General features: G+C 41.4%; 2 protein-coding genes across 3 annotated transcripts; one reads left to right on the top strand and one right to left on the bottom strand.

The window, feature by feature from the left end:
- The first annotated feature begins 172 nt into the window (after positions 1-172).
- On the top strand, positions 173-11844 carry CCDC181 (coiled-coil domain containing 181). Of its 2 annotated transcripts, none has more exons than XM_085571911.1 (6): positions 173-353; positions 5963-6141; positions 6658-7545; positions 9489-9635; positions 10277-10431; positions 10991-11844. In XM_085571911.1, exons 2-6 carry the CDS (start codon positions 5986-5988, stop codon positions 11109-11111), a joined length of 1467 nt encoding a protein of 488 aa, XP_085428037.1. In that variant the 5' UTR covers positions 173-353; positions 5963-5985; the 3' UTR covers positions 11112-11844. The 2 variants fall into 2 exon arrangements, with proteins under 2 accessions (XP_085428037.1, XP_085428043.1); XM_085571917.1 differs by lacking the exon at positions 173-353 and adding an exon at positions 2979-3094.
- Positions 11845-12461: 617 nt separating this feature from the next.
- Positions 12462-20754, bottom strand: BLZF1 (basic leucine zipper nuclear factor 1). The gene is made up of 7 exons (XM_021548884.2): positions 20616-20754; positions 19143-19217; positions 17353-17792; positions 16526-16725; positions 14857-14985; positions 14047-14266; positions 12462-13862 (listed from the first exon to the last, which is right to left on the bottom strand). The coding sequence occupies exons 2-7, from the start codon at positions 19159-19161 to the stop codon at positions 13677-13679; spliced, it is 1194 nt and encodes a 397-aa protein (XP_021404559.1). The 5' UTR covers positions 19162-19217; positions 20616-20754; the 3' UTR covers positions 12462-13676.
- Positions 20755-20756: the final 2 nt, after the last annotated feature.

Genomic DNA, 20756 nt, shown 5'->3' with positions numbered 1-20756 from the left:
CTGCTTGCATATGTCAGGAATATAAGTAGTAGGTCCTACAGGTATGGTATTACCCTTAAAGTAGGTTCAAGTGTTTCTCATCTGGTGCTGGGGAAGGGCTACTCTCCCTTGCAAGTGAAACAAGTCCACGTGAGCTGTGGCAGTCCTTGCTCCTCCCATCACATCCTGCCACATCGTGGACTACTGAGAGAGCTGAAAGAGGCACACAGCTGCTGTGAAGGAGCGGCATTCCTGCGCTGGAGACAGAGCACGCAGTGCCATTCGGCAGAGATGAGATAAACACCACACACTGCTGTCTGCCTGGGATGGTGGGGCAGTTTCTTTGTTCCAGTTGATGCTGAGGGCTGCTGGAGGTAAGCGTTTCAAATGAATCTGTCCTGCACTGGGCTTGCTGTGATGCTGGTAGGATGAGGTGTAGTTCCTGGGATCACTGCTACAGTGAGGGACTGGGTGCTGGGCTTTTTCTATCCAAAAAGCAAAGAATAGTAAGAGCTGCCAGAGGCTGCTGTTTAAGGAGCAGCATCCACTGTTGTTCCCCTGGGCTAGCAGTGGCTGTGAGAGCCTGCCAAGGCAAGGTAGGGTCACACTAAACCCCTGGTGTGGCAGTGTGCATGTGTGACACAGCCAGCTGCTCGGGCAGTGCTCTCAGGGAAAGGGAAGGGCTCTGTGTGGAAGCTGTTGTGTTTTCTTCTCTGTCGGTGTGATTGTGGCCAAGTGCTGGGAAGGAAAGAGGGACTTTGGCTATGGTAGGGGCAGGAGACTAGATGCTCTGAACCCTGTTCCCAGTGGCTTTTGACAGTGTCAACTGTTCCCTGCACTCCATAAAAAAGGTGTTAAGGTGCTTGCTTAATGTTGCTCTGGAGGTGTTATGCAGCCTTTCTCTGTGAAACACTCCCTGTACGTGAATCTGTTCCCTGAACACAGTATCTGATGCATTAGTGACATGGAAAACAGCAGCCAACATGTCGGGGTCTGTCCTTGGAACCCTGCACTGCTTTACTGCTGTTTTTGTTGCATTTTTCATAAACACGCTCTGCAGCTTCCTCACGGGCACAACTGAAAACCCAACATTTAATGACATGTGGGTTAAGGAATGCATAAATGAATTTTGATTGACCTTAAATCATTAAGTTATTATCAAGCATCACATCTTGACATCGCAACAATGGTGTCTAATCCTTGTCTTAATCATGCTGATTTGTAATAAGTCACATAAAGCGTCTCTTGTGAATGAAAAGGATAGCACTGGGTTTTAAGATGAAGGATAGTCTTAAAAGCAGAGCAGAAAGCCTTGCTATTGTACCCAGTTCTCTGTATTTTAGTTTGCTTTAGTCTATGAACTTGTCAAAATGAAACATGGAAAAATCAGAAATTCAGCCTATTGCCTTCAAGGATGGGATAAGTGCATGCCCTGGGTGAGGTCACTAGTTGAAGTTTCGCCAGGTACAGCAGGAACCATTGCCAAGCAGATAACGGAAATATCTCTGGTAAGTGTAAGGGAGCCCTTCCAGCCCACTAGAACCAATGTCAAAACCTGGTTTTCTTTTTCACTGTATGGTGTAAAATGAGCAGAAACCCTGAGGTTATGGAGTCCAGCCTCCTCCTGTGTCATGTGGCCTATGATGACAGATGTCTTGAGGGAACTCATGAGCCCCTCCTTGGAGAGGTTCAGCTTTTCTGTCCCATGTGACTTTGAGTGACAGGGTGACCTTACTTGAGTTACTCTGAGAGTTATCAAAGCTCTGGCTTTGTGGCTGTTTTCTGCCTATATTTTCTTTCATTAGCATAACTCTTTAGTACAGGGATGGTTGCTGCCCTCTGAGGTGTGTGGCCTTGTAAACAGTCATCTTTCGCTTTGCCAGGCTGGTGTATCCAGAACTTGGAGCCATGGCAGTGTGATGGGCACCATGTCATTGCTACCACTGAAAAGAACTCCCTCGCTCTCTCCCTCTTTCCCCGCAGAGGGATCCATGCTACTGCAGCCCAGGTTGGTAGGAGGGCTGAGGAGGGTCGTTCCCCAAAATTCGGTGCTGGGAAGCATCTTTTGATGCTGAATGAACCTTATCACCCTGAATAGCTGCTGACAGCTGCTTGCCCTTGCAGTGAGCTCTGTGTGTGCTCTGTGGGGAGTCTGGTGGTTACACAGCTCTTTGGGGTCCTGCTGGCCTCAAGGGCACAGCATCCACTACTTGTGGGGTGTTTTATCCTCCCAAGAGGAGACTTCAACCTGTCACCTCCCTCCAGCTCCACTGAGGAATCTGGTCCTTCTCCCTCTGCCAGATCCCTCAGTTCCTCCGCAGGTAAATCAGGGTGGATTTTTTTTGGTTTTGTTTGTTTGTTTGGGTTTTTTTATTATTTTTTTTATTTTATTTCTGAGGTCAAGGAGCAGTGTGTGGTTAACACAGAGAGGTGTGTCTCTGGAGATTCAGTGCTGTCTTCATTAGTGGTGAGACACTGGAATAGGTTGTCCAGAGAAGCTGTGGATGTCCCATCCCTGGAGGTGTTGAAGGCCAGGCTGGATGGGGCTCTGAGCAGCCTGGTCTAGTGGAAGGTGTCCCTGCCCACGGCAAGGGCATTGGAGCTTCACGATCCTGTTCCAACCCGGACAATTCTATGATTCTGTGATCAATAAAAGCCCAAATCCCAACACTGCTGCCTCTTGGGCTGATCCCATTGCTCACAGCCAGCCGGAGCGTGATGAATAATACAACACGCAAACCGAGGCTGCTTCCTGAGGCGTGCACAATTTAACAGCACCAAAGAAGGGCTTTGGGCTGGACAGGGCGAGCCGCCTCCACACTCCTGCCCCTCTCCCGTGGGGTGAGTGTGCCCCCGCTCCCCTCAGCGCTCTGCTTCCGACAGTTTCCAGGCCTTAGGTGGAAAAGGGGCAGGGAGGGGGCCCTGGCGAGGAGGCCTGTCCCCATGGCAACAGCGCTGCTTGGCCCGGCCGCGGAGGCGGCGTTTGTCCCTCGGGAGCCGCCGTGGCGCCGAGCGGCCCCGCCGCTGTCACGGCAACCGCGGCGCCCGGGGGCGGTGGCTGCTCGTCCCGGCCGGAGCGGCGGCGCCGCCTGTCCCAGGGCAGCTGGGCATCCTGGTGAGGACGTGCCCCAGCGCCCCGGGGGGTTCGGGTTCGTGGGTCTGTGTGCGTGTGTGTGTGTTTTGGTGCAAAAGGACAAAGCGACAGAAATCCGCCGTTCTGTCCACCTTGCGTTGTGCCTGTGCCTGGCTGTGGCCGCGTAGAGGAGTTGTTGCTAAGCTGTGCAGAGCAAATGGTCACACCGCACACCCTCCACAGACACACCCGGCGTACAACAGAAGCAGGTGAAAATGAAGATGTGAGATTTTCTGAATACTTTCGGTTCTTCTTAGTGCTGAATCAATTTACTTCATAATATCCAAAATAGAACAGGAGCTGATTCAGGATTTTCTGGTGCCCCCAAGGCACCAGAAGGACATGGCATAAGAAGGACACGGAACTGTTGGAGCAAGTCCAGAAGAGGCCACGAGGCTGGCAAGAAGACGGGAACACCTCCCCTGTGGAGACAGGCTAGGAAGACTGGGGCTGTTCAGCCTGGAGAAGAGGAGGTTGTGTGGAAACCTCATTACAGCCTTCCAGTAATGAAGGGACCCATAGGGGATCTGGAGAAGGATTCCTTGTCAGGAACTGCAGTGACAGGACAAGGGGAAATGAGTGGAGACTTGAAAGAGGGGAAGTTTAGGTTAGATAAAAGGAAGAAATTCTTTACTGTGAGGGTGTTGAAACACTGGAACAGATTGCCCGGGGAGATGGTGGATGCCCCATTCCTGGAAAGGGTTCAAGGCCAGGTTGGATGGGACTTTGAGCAACCTGGTGTTCCTGCCCCTGGCATGGGGGAGTTGGGAATAGATGATGTTAAGGTTCATTCCAACCCCTTAACATTCTGTGATTCTATGAAACAAATAATTTAATTGGAAGTTATCTCTTCAGCCATGGCTACTTTATCCTACAACAGGAGAAGCTGATTTTTGTGCTGCTCCCCACTATTACTCTTCACCTAAATGAATTAAACAGCATGTTCAATGTGTTTGTATTGAGTGCCACAGACTGATGTGAACATATCTTTTTAAAGGCACAATTAATCTGTGCAGCTTTTGTATCTGCTTATTGTAATAATGAAGTCACAGAGAAATAGTTCTTCTGTGCTGAATATGCACTAGAGCAAAGTAATCTCCATTAAGATCCCAGGTATATCATCACCCAAACCAAGGATATTTGTTAAGGAAGGGGCATTTCCCAGCAAAAATCATTATGTGTCATATGAGGTGGTGCAGGAAAAACATGATGGAAATAATAGTGTGGAAAGCCAAGGCAACAGTCTGAATGAGCTCTTAAATTTTAAATTCTGAGAAATCTAGTGTGAATGAGTGATTCCAGTGGCAAGTGGTAGCTAAAAAGAAGTGGAAAAACCTGATAGATTTTCTTTAACAACATATGGATCAGAGAAAACAAAGAGCTTTTAAAAGTTTTTGTACAAACAATTTTGCAGCAAAGAATGCCCAGCTTTATTACCACTCTAAAATAAATCTTGACTGAGCTTTGAGGCTTAAAAGAACATCGCTCTTTACCAGCATGAAATACTGAGTTCTAAGTAGTAGAGCTGGTGTTCCTGAGAATACATAACTGAGAACTCAGAGATGCTCATCAGAACTCAAAACAAAAGCTTGGAAGAATTTAAGCAACATCTGCTGCATGAAAGGGTTTTTACAAAATGCATAGATGGATTTGAAAGTCCAGGTGCAACCCTTGTTGATTCTCTGGTTCTGTGATTCTTGTCTGGAAGGGCACGATGGTCACACAGAGTCAGACCTCTCTCTTACACCCCACATTGTCTTGCCACATGATATCACAGAATGTTAAGGGGTTGGAATGGACCTCATCAAATTGTGACCTTCTTGCCATGGGCAGGGATACCTTCCACTAGACCAGGTTGCTCAAAGCACCATCCAGCCTGGTCTTGAAGACTTTCAGGAATGGGGCAGCCACAATCTCCCTGAGAAACCTGTTCCAGTGCCTTACCACCGAAACAGCAAAGAATTTAATCCTAATACCTAACCTAAAATTCCCCTCTTTCAATTTGTACCAATTACTCCTTGTCCTGTCACAACAATCATGATCTTTGGTATATTGAAAATGACACTGATTAATCCTCCTAGAGACACAGAGAAATGGCACCTTCCAGCCTACAGCAGATGGTACAAAAAGAACAGGAACTTTTGAATAATTGATGTTTTCTTCTTCTGTGCTGCTTTTGTAAAAATTAATAAATAATTGAAGGAATGAGGAGGGGCTAAAGCTATAAACAGAGCAGAATCAGCTCTCTATGCTCATGAGTGTGTCCACATCTTTAAAATTTTGTGTCTTTGATGCCTTGTGCTGAGGGGCAGCAGGCAGTCAGCCTAGAGCACCAAGCACTGGCATTTAAGCAGTCCTTCAGGAGCTGGTGGCACCTGTGTGCTATGCAGTACAAAGATTTTTTAAAAGATTCAGTCTTTATAGTGGCTCATCTTCAGGTTTGTCATGAACATGATTATAGCCAGTCTGATTAACAGGTTAATGAGTGTTTAAACTGCATTAAACAAGTTAAGATATAAACAAGGCAAAATACAAGCAAGAAGTTCATAGCACTTCTAGCCAACATAAAATAGTGGTCTCTTTGTCCAAGCACAGGGCTAACTTGTTAAAATATCACGAGTTCTAATTTAAGCTCTGTCAGAGACGTTAAATCCCCTTGATTTGCTGTATCTCAAACTTTCTTTGAGTAACCTGAACTGGAAAGGCCAAAACCATTTATGTTTATGAGCCATTGGTGATCCTTAGTCCTGAGTGCTATGGCACTATCTAACATGCTTGTATTACTGCTCACAAGTCTGATGTGGGTGTCATTAGAGTTTGAAAATGTTTTATTCCCTCTCCTTTGTGTAGTATTACTCTAACACATCATCAAAATGAGTGGAAAGGAAGCTCAAGGAGATCTTGATCAAAAGGAAGATCAAGCAGATGTGGGTGAATCAACAGAAAATGCAGAATATGAGGATGATTTTGAAAAAGACACGGAATGCCTAACTGATGAAGAAGAAAAACAAAACCTTGGTGAAAAAGAGGTATTTGTTACATTAAATGCTAATTGTGTTCTTTAGAAGACAAAATTGAGTCATATTTGGAATCATAGGCACAAATTCAGTATTGCTTGAAATGTGTAGGTGCATTCACTGAATTTTGACAAGGTTATTTGAAATTATAGTGAAAAACATTTCAGTTAACTGGTTAGTTTGGTTATAAGATCTGTCAAGTAGAAAATCCAGTGTTCATTGAAAATGATACTTTTTTTCAAAAGTACTTCTGGGTTCCTTTAAGTGTTTGTATAACACTCTTTGCAGTTTTATGCTGTCATTAATCACTTCACTGGTTAGTTAAACTTTGTGTGAATGTGAACATGAAGAAAATGAAAAGACTTGTTAGTGCCAAAAAAGCTGTTAGTTATGACATGCACTATGTGACAACTTGGTTTAGAATGAAGATAGTTTGTACTGCTCTTCTCTCTCACTGTTTCTTTTCTCTTTCTTTCATAACTGTTCTTTTGTTGAGAGAAGAGACTAGTTTATTTAAATTTTTTTTAGAATCCTGAAGAAAAGGAAGAGGATGTTGAAGCGAAAATTTTTAAAACTGCAGACAGCTTCCAGGAAGACAATAAAGAAATGAAAGAAAATCTAGATCAGCTTTCAGAGGCAGAGGCAAATGTGAAAGTGATATACTCTAATGAAAAATATTTGAAATCTGAGGCAGATATTGAACAGGAGGGCCATGAATCTGATGCTGAGAGAGAAAGCTCTGTCCAGGAATCCAGGCTGGAAAATGTGCAGGAACTGGATGAGGGAGAGGATGAAGAAATAAAGCGTTATGTCCTGGAAAAGATTGAAGAAGCCAACAAAGAGCTGGAAAATCAGGCTCCTATGGATAAAAACAGAGAACGGAAATTAAAATTTGAGGATGAAGTGGGTCTTCAAGCTGGTCCTCCAGAAGATGCTGAAGTTGGTAAAACTGACCTTGCGAGAGCAGGCGATGTTTCAGACAGGCTGTCTCAGCTGAATATTTCTGACAACAAGGGACAGAAAAGCACATCACTTTCAGCATGTGCTGGCTTAGATGAGGAGAAGACAGATGGTAAAATTCTAGTTGAAAAAGATGAAAATTATGAACTCTTATGTATATGTGATATTGAAAGCCAGGGCATTTTGGCCCCAGTAAGAGTTTATTTTACAGATACTGAAACTCAACAGACTACAGAACTCTTCAGTTCTTTGCCCACTGTCTCTCAAGCAAAAGAAATGCCTCCATCTGACTCTAAGCAGCAGCCAGATTCTGCTTTGAATGGTGCAAAAGACGTGGGAAAACAGAAGACTGAGTGTGCGAATATACCTGTGAAAAGCTCCACTTACAGTCTTACTCCCAGACAAAAAGAATTAAGGAGGCAGATAGAACTAAGGAAAGAAAGACTGAAGAGAGAGGTAAATATACAGAGAAAAGTAAATCACGGGATCATCCTATTCCTCTGCTCCACAAAGACCATGTGCTGTGTGTATTTATACTATTATTCTTTGATAAGAAGAGGCAGCAATAATAGTTGTAATAATAACATCAACAGCAATAATAACAATAATTCTCTGGGCTTTGTAGGGAATCTCTCAAAGCTACTTTCACAGAATTGCATAGGACCATGCCTTGCTCAGAGGAGAAATGAAGCGTTTATTTAATATATCCTTCATAAATGGGCCTTCTTTTACATTTTTCTTACTGCTTTTGCTTCTTGACTCTCTCTCTATCTAGGTTCTTTTACAGTCCCACAGTTTATGGAACGTATCACATGGTGTCACATCTGCACATATTATGCTGCAGTGCAGGAAGTTTACATTAACCACAGTAAGGCTGGGGCATGTTTGGGTACTCAGGAAGTATGGATTGGGCAATTATCATATGGGAGAGTGTTCAGTCATAATATAACATTTACATAGCAGAGTGACTGAAAGAACCCTTTTAATTCTTTCTCAGCTCCTTACATGGAAAAAAATATAATAGAGAGTCAGCCTCTGACAGCTGTAATGAGGACTTCATAAATCTTTACTAGAGAGTTAAAAAATGGTGATGTTTTTTTCTTCTTTTTGCATTATGATGATACAATTACAAAAAGGTAACTTGCTATGTACGTGTTGCTCTATAAAAGGACCATGAAGCATCTGCAATTTTTCTGTGCCATGATGTTCTAATTAAGCTGGCTAAGTAGCTTCCAAGGTTACTTTCTATCTGTGGAAAGAGCTCTAGCCTGCTTTATTCGAAAAGGTTGCTGAGGCTCAGCTTAGTAATGAGGGATATACATCTGATGAGCAATTGAAGTGTTTTCTTTGTGCACACAAGACTAGATCTCTTGAAACCATGCTCTGTGTATTTAATGTAAAAGGTAGGGTAGTGAGGGGAAGGAAGGTTATTTTTCTAACAGTGTGCTAAATTTCTTCCTTGTTGGCTGACTTATGGAAAAGTAAGGATGTGTTATTTCTTCATTCTGGAATGGAATTCTTCCATTCTGTGATGGGTTTCACATGCATTAAACATTTCTTTACATGACTAGAATCTATATGCTTCATATTGGTGGACTTTGTTTCATTCCAGTAAATTAGAAATGGTAAGTTTGAAGGATATAAGGAAGTTGTGTGTAGGTAGGAGGAACATCATCTCTTTGCAAGATTAGATTTCTTGAAGTATTGAAATGAGTAGGGATTATAGCTTTTGTATCAAAGAGACGAAATCCTGGTAAAAAGGGTCCTAATCAGCTTTCTGATGCATTAATTGAAACTTTTTCTCCTCCTTGTAGATACTTACCATTAGCTAAAATGTAATTAATAAGTAAAATAAACTTTTCTCAATTTTGTAAATATCAGTTCATTTTGTACAATTGAAAAAAGCCTGAAGCTATTAATATTCCTTAAGTAAATACATTACAATTTAATGTCCAGAAAAGTTCCTTATTTATATGGTAGTGCCTGCCATGTGTTGTTAAATATCCTTTAGGGTTCAGTGGTCCATCAAGCCTGAGAGCTGCATTTATTTCTAAAATGTATCCATTTAAAATGATTCTACACTAACCAGAGATACTGGCCGACTTAATTTTGAATTTTTGACTGAAGCTGTTTAAATGTCTGTGAGTCGAGAGGAAATAGAGGTAATCACAAAAGAATTAGACTGAAAGTGTCTGAATATATCATAAACAGAAGTGCTCCAAGCAATTTCTTCCTAAATGTTTTATCAGCTGTGATGCAGTCTTTGAGTAGTCTTGTTTCATCTGTATTTTAGTGTGTCTCATGCAATTCAAATGGCTTATTTATTGCCTGCAACAGCCTTTGCAGATTAAGATAATTCTCTTAAAAACTAAATTTATTCAGTTTTCCTTCCACTTAAGGAAGAAGAAAAGAAAAGGGAACTAGAAGAAATGAGGAGAAGGCAGAATGAAATGGTTTTTAAAGCTTGGTTACAGAAGAAGAAAGAGCAGGTACAACAAGAAAAGAGAATTCGTCGTGCAAAGCTGCTGGAAGAGCAGAGCATTAAAGTAAGGTCTCCCTTATGTGGAACTGGGATCTATAGTGCTCTTGTTGAAGAGGAAAACCAAATTCTAAACCTGCCTTCTTAGCTAAGTGTATGAAAATTTACAACAATGGGAAATGTTCTTGTTACATTGTTTTCTGTGAAGAGGTAGACTTGCAGGTTTATGACTGATCTGCTTAGCAGAGTGGCTTACAATGCAGAAACAGCACACATGAACTTAACTATAAAATCACAGGGGATACAGTGATGCTCCCATATACCAGGAGAAAGCCTTGATTGAGCCCTGAGTGAACAAGCAGCCAGAAGACTCTTTGGAGTGTCTTCCTTACCATCAGAACTTGCTAGTAAGCAGTTATGCACATGACCTGATCAAAACCTGGAGATTCAGATGCTGTTCTAAAATTCTTCTGCCTTAAAGTGATGGGCTTGAAAAGCTAAATTCACTTCTTGTTTACACATAGTGCTTTGAATGCTTGCTCATGTATATATTCTATGCCAGATTAGCATATGCTCCAGTTTGTTTATAAAGGATGTTTCATTGAGGGGAGATGCCAGCAGAATACAAAAAAAAGCTCTTATAATGTGATTATTATGAAAGTTATTTATTGATAACCCTTGTGTATACATGTCTTTTTTATTCATTAGGAGGTGCACAGGGATCCAGAAGAAGCCTACAGGTTATGGCTTAAAAAAAAGCACCAACAATATGTGAGAGAAAGACGGACAGAAGTCTTGAGACGACAAACTGAGGAAGTGGCCTTTTTTACAAGTGCAGAGGATTGTGACAGAGCTTTTAGAGAGTGAGTACTGTCATTCCTAAGGGACCACATTTGAAGCTTCTGTAGTCTATCATCTCAAAACTGTAGCTATCTTATGGTACATGTTTGCTACTGAAATCCTCATTGTTTTGGAGGGTTTTTTTTTCACATGAATATGCCCTTTTAAACTTACACTCTAACAAAAATACATTAGTTCCTTGATGCTGTTCGTTCACAGCTGTGAACTGAGCTGAAAAGAAAAAGAGTGAATTACTTTTGCTAAAAAGGGGATTTTCTTCTCAAACCCTTGTTGCCTATTCTGGAGCAACCTTGGGTTGATTCAGTCCTTGAAATGAGCATAAAGCTAATTCACTTTAACAAAAGGGGAGGGGTGTAAAGGTGGGTACAAAAGGAGGGGAATTGGGGTGGGAAAGTAGTCTTTCCTGTGTTTGGGTATGGCAGGCCCTTAGACTGCCTCAGCCATGACACCCAACTTCAAGACATGGTGGACTCTGTCATTCAAAGGACAAATCTCCTTTGAATGGATAATGTAAAACTTGAAATTACAACTGCCAGTACTTCTGGTCCTCTTTCTCCACAGCTGGCTGAGAAAGAAGAGAGAAGAGAAACAAGCAGCAGAGCTAGCTGCTAAAGAGAGAGCCAAGCAGCTTAGATTAGAAGCCAGAAGAGCAAGAAAAATGAGGAGCATCCACTATATTTAATTCCAAGCCCAAATCCTGTTGTTTCTCAGATCATTACAGCTGAAAATTTGATGTAGCCACAGAGTTCTTGGTGAAAATCTTAATTTTTATGGCTTGAGTTTTTGTCCTTTGCAGCTACTGACTTTTTGTGGTGTTTTTAAAGCTTTCAAGCAAGTTTAACAATTATCTTAAGTGACAATGATTTTACTATCTATTTATTTGTAATTTAGTTGAAAAGCCTGCTTTAATGTATAACTCAGGATCTTCTTGGTTTAACCAAATCCAAATGAGTGCAAGATCCATGTATGAGGGTGGCAAATACACATTCCCTTCTTTAAAAGGCACTTTATACACAGCTCCATCATGGATTCCTGGATGCAGGCTACTGTGTAAAATGTTAATTTTTGGTGGATTAATATTGCTGTTTGATGCTGCTAGTGATTAAGACTGTTCAAAGTGTTATGTTGTTGGAAAATGATGTTTCTTGTAGTACTTCCTATTGATCTGTTGACCAGCTCTAGACCAGAGGACTGTGTTCTTTCCGGTTCCTGGAAAATGGTGATTGAAGACTAATGTGTAGGTGATCGTGCAACAGGTTTTGAAACTTACTTCTGTGAGTCATATTCAGTAGTTTTCTATTCCATGGAATTAAAATCTTGTGAAAATTATGACCTTTTTCCAGTAATAAGGAAGTTCCTTATATAAGTGTCAATGTTTATTACAATAAATCTACCAAACTACATCACCTTACCCAGCTAAATTGTGAACTCTTGATAGAGAACATGCCAAAGTCACTAATGAAATCATAAAGTTAGTGAAAGAAGAAGAGCATTCTGTCCAGCTGTATGCCCCAACAGATTTCACGATCCTGGCATTGCTTTTAAATTTTTCATCATCCACAGTGTTTTCTGGGAGTCCTGCAGCAGAAGTGTAGTAGATGCAAAGCAGATTTGCTGGTAGTATTTTTCTTGGCTATTTTTGGAGCTGCTTACAGGCACATTGAGAGCACTGGTGTTGGACTGGAGGCTGCTCTGTTGCAGCTTTTGCCAGCACAGAGAGCAAGCATGGACACAAAATGAAAATTTCACATGCTAATTGGACACATAAGTAACAGGTGCCTTCCTCCTTCCATTACCTTTCCAACACCAAAGGTACAAAGAGCTTCCTGTGTCTAGCAAGCAAATCCAGGAGGAATGTTTACAAAGGTTCACACACACCATCTCCCTAACTGTAGAAAACTACAAAAAGAGGTGCTTCTCTGTTCATAGCCTCACACCAGCAGAGTGAAGGGTTTTATGGTTCAATGTCATTTAGTTCTTTTTATGCTACAGAGAAAACAGGGTCAGAAATGTGACTTCATTAAATCCAAAATTGCAACTTGAAAGCAAGCAAAGGAAATTTATTGTAGCTTTCTTCATGTAAACCAGATCAAGGCCAGCAACAGCAAGAACTCACAGCTTACATATTCTGAACATGGGTATGAGATCCAAAGGAAAATTGAGTAAAAGCAACCATTTCAGAAAACTTTTCTCTAGAGAGCTTCATATGGTAAATTTGGGGGTCAACCTAAGAAACTTAAATAAGCTTCTTTTGATTTAGCAGATTGTCTCCTGAAAGTTCTCTTCAAACCTATGTCAAGAACTTCAACTCTACATCAAGATTATAAAACCATACAAGTAAAAAAATATGTTTTTTTAAAACAGTACCTATGCAAACTTAATGCTTATCTTCACCTTCCCATAGTACTCAGGAAGACCTTATGCAAGGACTGAGTCCTAATGCCAGGCCAGGATGTACTAAATCAAGTATGTCAGTCTGCCTTTGCTGAGGATGAACTACACAGCGGGTTCACTCTAGAAGCTGAAACAATGGAAAAGCCATTATTTCACCTCTATGGAAACACAAGAAAATCCTCATCCCACAGGGTTTTCTAAAACTCATTTGAAAGCAGATACTACATATATTAGAGCCAGAGTTCATTCAAGCTTTATCTCCTTCTTGACTGGAGGGCTGACATTGTATATACTCTTGCTTTCAGAACTTAGAGCTACGAAGAGTCATTGCACATACTCCTTTTTATAACTAAATTTAAAAGGTAGAACATATACTTGAGGGTAGTTCATCACCTTGGCTAAAAGAAAAAGAAAAAAAAAAAAGCATGTAACTGACCATTTAACATTGCTTTATTTTTAAATTTAGACATAACTGATCAGCACTTCATTTGCTTTGGTACGGTTACACTTCTGTCTCCCTCTAAAGGGAAATTCATTAAGATTTGCTAATAGGACTATAAATGTTAAATAGTCAAGAGCATCTCTATGCTCTATAAATTTGACCAGCATAATGTGTTTTGTCTTGCCTTTATATAAGAAAATAAGTAGCTTTCCCTATTGAGAAGTAGTAGAAGTATCCCAGAGACTATGGAAATCCTGTCAATCCCTAACTTCAAGAGGTAGAGAAGCAGAAACAGCATAATTTCCAATGCCAAACCCACTCATTATGGAAAAAGGACAAAGGGATGCCTGCTGAACATCAACTAGTGTAGTTCTCAGAAAGAGTGCATGTGCAGTTGCCTTGGCTGGGCTTTTAAAGGGCTATCAGCTCTCCTTGACAGTGATTGCAACAATTGAAGGTGACATCTTCGTATCTTGTATATGGGTGAAACCTTCCAATACTTTTCTTTGTGGAAAGGAAAGAAGATGGAGAAGTCTCAGAAAAAGAAACTTCTGTTGATGTTTCTGGATGTGCAGCTGGATCCAGTACACGTAGCATCTAAGAATAGAAAAATTGACACTGAAAATGTTTTTTATATAATTTAATGGGCTTTTTCCTTCTCCAAGAGCTAGGAAGGATTTCTGCTCAAAAGCCATCTGTCATCTCTTTTCCAGGTTAAAAATTAAGTATCTGTTTATCCAGAACCTTAATATAAAGATGAACATGCATCAAGAGTTCTTACCATTTCAGCCATTTTCTCAGCAGGGGTATTGCAAAACTCCACAGCTGTTGAAGTCTTTTTTGGACTGTTAGTGCCAACATTTCCTAGAAGATGTGAGCTTACAGCTTTGGCTAGCTTACAATTCACAGCTGCTAGCTCTGTTGTAGTGTAAGGCTGGGCACTAGGATAGTATGTCTGTTGTCTCCCCCACTGAAGAGAGACCATGAGCTCCTCCAGCAACCTGTGCAGAAAGGAAAGAAGCACTGTTACTGGGCTTTGTATATAATGTATAATCAGCAACCAGCACACTTCAGAGGAATCATCTCTTCCCAAGGTTTACTGCATAAGCTAAATCTTAAACCAAAGAAATTGACAAGAAAAGTGTTCAAGAACAAGGAGACAAGTGGGCTGTTCTCCAAGGCAAGGCCTCACCAACACAGGACAGTATTCCTGGGAACACTTATTTAACATCTGGCAGAATAAGCACTGTAAAGTCCATGTAGGTAGAAGAATCTCTTTGGTATTTTGGAAGAAAACAGAGAAGACCTGAAGTCAAGACAGTAAGTGATTGAAGAAAGAAAGCCTGAGGATGTGAGGGATGTCAGTTCCATAGTTTATTACCCTTACGATCTCAGACCTCTAGGGAATGAAGAAAGCATTCTATTACTTTTGCTCTTTCAGCTCTAAGACTGAGAAATGACCATACTATACATCAGCATATTTTTTGAATATCACTTGAAGAGGGGAAAGTTACTTCATTCTTCTCTAGCCTAAAATAAACTGACAAAAATGAAGTTTGCACAGAGGTAGTCTGGATTAGAAAAATCATACTTGTGTGTATCAATCATCTCTTGACGGAACTGATCGCGTTCATTCAGCAAGTCCTGGATTGCACTTTGTGCATCCCTTGTTTGGCGCTGAAGAATTGCTCTGGTATTGGTCAGCTCATCAGCCATCACCCTGTAAAGGAAATCTCCAGTCAGCAGTGCAAGTGAACAGCTTGAAAGTCATCTTTTTCTACTACAGACCATAATTTGTCTGCTCATCCTGAGTATTAAGCTGCTGTTCTGTGTCTCCTCTCCTGTGCAGAGCCTATATCAACCTAATTAAGAATAATTTCTGTTCAACTACAGCCAACATCAATGCAAGATTATGTTTTGCCTCAGTTTAAACAATCTTAGGTCACTTAATACAAATCTAGTAACAGACATTTCAAAACACCTTGGGAAAGTGTACATTGACAAGGATCCTGTGAAAGAAAAAGCTAAATACATTTTTCTTTTACTAACAATTCTCACAAGTATGTTGTAATCACATCTATTCACTCTTCTCTAGAAATGGAAGCTATGGCTATAGACTGCATTCATTTACCTCTCTGTCCTACTCAGGGGCAATCACTGGATGCCAGATATGAGTGTTTAAGAGCTACAAAGGAGACAGCTGTTGTCACATTTTGCTATGCCATGAGGCTTGGCACTACCCCTCCAGCAGGCATTTCAAATGCCTGTGATATTCCAAATGCAAAAACCAGAATGACATTTAAACAACCACCAGTTAGAAATACTAGAGATAAAAATGAATCAGAATGTTACAATATTGAAGTGTTACTTTAACCACACTGCTGAGACTCACAGCTCTATCTCAGAATTCCTCGTAATGTTAAAAAACTCCCAAGTTTGCCTAGTACTCTTGCTCAGCTAGCACTTGCAAGTACCATTACACCCCATATGTTACACAAGTTACCATTCACCCCATATGCTGAAACTTCTCCAGCAAATTAAAGGGAGGAGACTGTATTCTACTGCCATTTCTCTCAAGCAGTAAGGTCTTTTGTGCTATGCATTAAGCATCATAATTCAGTCAGTTATCCAAGTATAGCAGAAAATTAAAAATCCTAGAATGCTATTTACAGATCTGGTAAGACAACTAAGCAAGTTTAAAGTCATTGTCAAATGAGATTTTGACTTTCACACCTCCTTTTATGGTTAAAGAAGTAACAGTAAGGTCCTGAGCAGTAACACAACCAGCATTTGATAAAGAGGTCCCCCTACTCTTTCTTCTGTAGTAGATCCCTGACTCACTACAGGCAGAAGTCTTAAACACATCAGCTTCTTCTCAAATTGATGACTATATCATACCGGAGGAGGTTGGGGATGAAAATCAACTAACTACCTGTAAGAAAAGTCAGCTGCCTTAAAAGACATTTTTATACCTAAATTGCATGCAGTTTTATCAAAATTAAGAGCTTCTCTTGCTTTCTTGACAAGAGCTGTAGTGAGATTTTAGAAGGTTTAGGATTTGCTGTATTATCTCTGAAAAGCAGGACTGTTCAGATTTACAAGGAACTTATTTTCTTTATACCTTTCCTGTATTCTCAGATGTCATAGTATCACTATGGCTGTTGTGGCTCTCCTCTGCATATGTAAGCACACTGCAATGAGTGTATGTGATGAAAGACTGAAGGAGAATGCTGTTAGGACAGCTCCATGAGAGGGAATACCTGCTTGCTAGGAATTTGCTTCTCCACACATCACATTGTATAGACATACGCTCCAACTGTTCTGACAACTGAGCCATATTCCGGCCCAGGACTTCGTTTTCCAGGATGAGCTGATTCTTCTCACGAGCCATCCGTTCAAAGTGATACTGCAGATCGTCCCCAACAGAAGCAACAAGTAATTTCTTCAACTCCCGATTGACCTGGAATCAGACCAGACTCCTTTATGACTATCCATAGAGAATTAAAACTCCTAAGAATGCTGTGCAACTTATTCCAAATTGCCAACAGTAAATTGTCTTTCTCTTTCCAGAATGGGACATATCCAGGCAAGCACAAACATATGAGCCTAATGCATGTCCAACACATTCTTGTTTAAATTCTAACAGTCAACGAGGAAGAATGAAAGCCTACTGCAGGAAACAAAGTTTCAGTAGTATTCAACTCCTGAATCAGTAAGATAACAAAGGATTAGACAAGACATCCACAGGTGTATGAAACAGGAAGCTATAGTCAACCCTTCTACAGCGTAACACTTCCCACTTAGTGATTAAGAAGCAAAGACTTTCCTCATGAAAGATTCATTTCCCTGCAGCTATCTAGTGTGTTTCTCCTAGCTAAGTCTTTGACTCTTTCATCTTTTGTCAGAGAAGCAGCACTGGAATACTTTGATGTACTTCTACTCTACATATCAGCTGGTAAGTTCAAAAGGGAACCTATTTGTTTCAAGGCTAGAGTGTCATAGCAGTTCTCTTTGCTCACATTCACAAACTGCTTCTACAAACCCTAACAGTTCAGCTGTGGGAGAGAAAACACCTTTAATTTCTTACCTCTGTCTGTATACGCAGCTGATTAGAGAGACCTTCTTTATCTTGTAACAACCGCTTTTCTGAATTCTTTAGCTTTTCAATTGCAGTTTTCAGCTCTATCTGTTCTTTCTTGGGATCTGTGGCTCCATCTGACTGATGGAATGTGTCTCCTCTATGTCCCACAGATTTAGCTACCTTGGCATTTTTAGTTGGAACAACATGGGTGATGGCTGCTTTGGGGACTAAAATTCTAATAGCTTCAATCTCCACTGATTTATCTGCATGTACTTTTCCCAGCTGCAGAACTCCAGGACTCAGGGAAGAAGCTGTCTTTTTATGGGGGCTGTGGTGAGTGTGATGGCTGGCAGTGTTAGCTCCAGTGATTACTTCCACTGCTCCAGCTGTTTGCTCTGTTTCCATGCCATCTCCAGGTCCTCGAATGGGTGCTGAGGCATCATCAGCTGAAATTTAGAAATTGTGGAGGAAAAGTTTACCACCTTTCACTTGGTTATAGCGTCCTTGTAAGTCTTCCCTTAATTTCTGTACTTCAAGGTTAGAGATTTTCATTCTACACTGCATGTGTCCAATAGTCCATTGCAACAGTGATTATCAAGCACAAGTCACAAAACCATAGGATAGAATGGTTTGGATTGGAAGGGACCTTCTGGATCATCTTGTTCCCAAATCCCTGCTGTGGGCAGGAACACCTTCCACTAGACCAGGTTGCTCAGGGCCCCGTCCAACCTGTTCTTGAACTCTTCCAGGGATGGGGCATCCAGAACTTCCCTGGGAACCTGTTCCAGTGTCTCACCACACTCACAGTAAGCCCTTGCTCAAGCAAGTCCTTACTCAAATGTGCATTGCTCATAACAACAGCAGTACAAGACATAAATACTGATCTGAATTGCATTAATTTTAATTTCTTGCTGCCATACAAGATTAAATGCAGACACAAAAAATAGCTTTCCTGGAAAAAAAAATCTTGACAACTTTACTCATAGGTTGAAAACAAAATCAGGTTTTGGGAGCTGGCAGAATCAGAGCAGTTTCATTTAAAAAGCAAGAAGCAAATGAAGTAAGGAGCTATTACCCAGACAGCTACTGACACCTTAAGAAGTTTAGCAGACTTTTAAATATTAATATGTCTTAGATGTCCAAGTTTAAGAAAATGTTTAAGAAAAGCCAACAATCCAGTTCTGCTCCATTTCTGAACTACAGACTCCAGCATTCCCAGTAATGCTGCATTCTGTTCCACAGTTCCCAATATACATGACATTTACTGAAATTAATTTTATTTAAGTCCACTAAGTTTTCAGCTGGATGAATTATTATTGTAGTGAAGTTTCCTCACAATGGGCAAGAGATGCAAAGTTTCTGAGGGCGTGGCTACACATACTGCTTTTTTTCTCATACTGCATACAGTAATGTGAGCTTCTATCCAAGTATTAATGGATTTCAAAAATGCTGTAATAACACATATTGGCTTAGTTTCAAGTTTGCTGAATCAGTACCAACGGGTTCTAAATACCAGAGGAGGCTGTCAGAGAAGTGTACAGAGATCACAGTACCAGTGACAAACTTACTTTTCAGTATTGAGCTGAATTAGAAAAGCTATATTCAATTGCTGTTCCATTCAGGCAGCTCTGGTATTCACTGCAATAATGAAGTCACAAGAACTACGTCCTCACAGCTACATAAAAGGAGTAAGTTTAAATGAAAGGAGCCTGGTATACAGTGTAACTCTGGTGTTTAGAATTCCAGTTAAAGTACTTTTTAATCCAGTCTGCTTAGATATCTTATGAACAACTTACCTTTTTCTAGAGATGTCATTTTCTCTTTAGCAGCCAGCTCTTCCTAACTAGGTAAGTTTGAGGAACTAGGTAAGTCTGAGGAAGAAATAAGGAAGGGGGCAAAAAAAAAATCTTTAAGAAGGTAACCACAGCAGTTAATCTTGGATTATCCTGTTTTCTAGCAAAACCTCAAAACTCCAGTTCAGCAGCACAGTGAAAAAGCCCACACCAAAGCAAACGGGAAAACCACAAAATAATAAAAACTACACCAAAATCCATAGAGTTAAAAGAAGACTGTGAGTCTTCTTCTAGCACTTGTGTCTTATTTCCACCAAGAGCTGCACTTCAACTCCTTTGCATTGCTCCTCATCTTGTTCTAGTTTCTATTCCTTAAATTTTATTTTCTGGTCTCCCTCCCTTTTTTCAGTGAGCCTCCATTTACCCTTTCAAAGCCTGTAACACTCCCACAGTACAACTACATGACTGTGCCAAGATAACCTAAAATAATCACAGAACCACAAGAAAAGGAAATCCCACACTGTGCTTCAAGCAGATGAAAAGGTGAGGAGGAAACAATGGCAACTGCACAGCTGCACAATTCCATCACTCCTGCTTGCCGAAACAACCTTTTTGATAGGGCCAGTTCTCAATCAAAGGAGTCAGTGCTCTGAAGCACATGCTTAGTTTAACCTAACAACAAAAGCTGACAGTTTGGCCCTAACCACCATCCTGGCCATTTTCTCCCTTATCCACCAAAAGCATTGACCACATCCATCCACAGCGCCATCTATCTCAATTACACATGTCACTAATCCCTCTTTTCTAGGGTCTAACTACATTCCTTTGAGATCAGTATACTCCTATCTTGTTTGGCTGGCTTTTTTTCGTCGAGTTCTCCCCATTATTCAAGGGAGATCCCGAGGGCCTCTGCTTCCTTTCCCTGTACCTCTAACTGAAACGATTTAACTACAGCTTTTTGACTTCCACTGCAGCACCTCTCTGCCCTAAAAATAAAACGGCAGCAGTGAGCACACTGCTACCTTTGGGTTTCTAGACGAAAGAATTCTTTTGTGTCAGGCAGGTTTATCTTTTGTGATGAACAGAAGACAAGAGAAACACCTTTTCCTCCTTAAGCTTTCTTAGACTACAGCTAGAGAGAAGTCTCACCATCTGTTGCTTCTACAACTGGAGTTGTGTGTTCGCTTACTTAATAGCATTAGGTGTTAATCACCACTGCTGTTCCTTCCTTGTGATTGAGGATCTCTATTTACTTGATGAGAACGAGGAGGATGAAAGAGCAGCTGCTCAGGAAGAGGCAAGAATACTCAACGAAAGACTGATTAGGCGCATTTGGGCTTATCTGCTCCATCAGACACGACCTGCCGGTGATCCCGCTCCTTCAGAGTTCACGCTACAATCCCGGCCAGTCACTGAAAGCCTCCCAACACGTCCCCCTCCTCCTCCATCTCCCTCGCTGGTTGCACCATTACCCACCGCAGCTCCCAGGACGCCGAGCCCGGCAGGATGCAGGGCCTCGCACGGCCCCGGGCGCCCTGCCCCGGCCCTGGCCGGCCGGCCCGCAGCGGCGGTGTCGCGACAGCCCCGCGCCGTCACCGCCGCGGCTTCCGCGTCCGG

Source organism: Lonchura striata, chromosome 1 (genome assembly GCF_050655825.1).
Source record: "Lonchura striata isolate lonStrDom1 chromosome 1, ASM5065582v1, whole genome shotgun sequence".
NCBI classification, from domain to species: Eukaryota; Metazoa; Chordata; class Aves; order Passeriformes; family Estrildidae; genus Lonchura; species Lonchura striata.
Note: the sequence above shows the minus strand (reverse complement) of the source record. Positions and strands in the feature narration are given on the sequence as shown.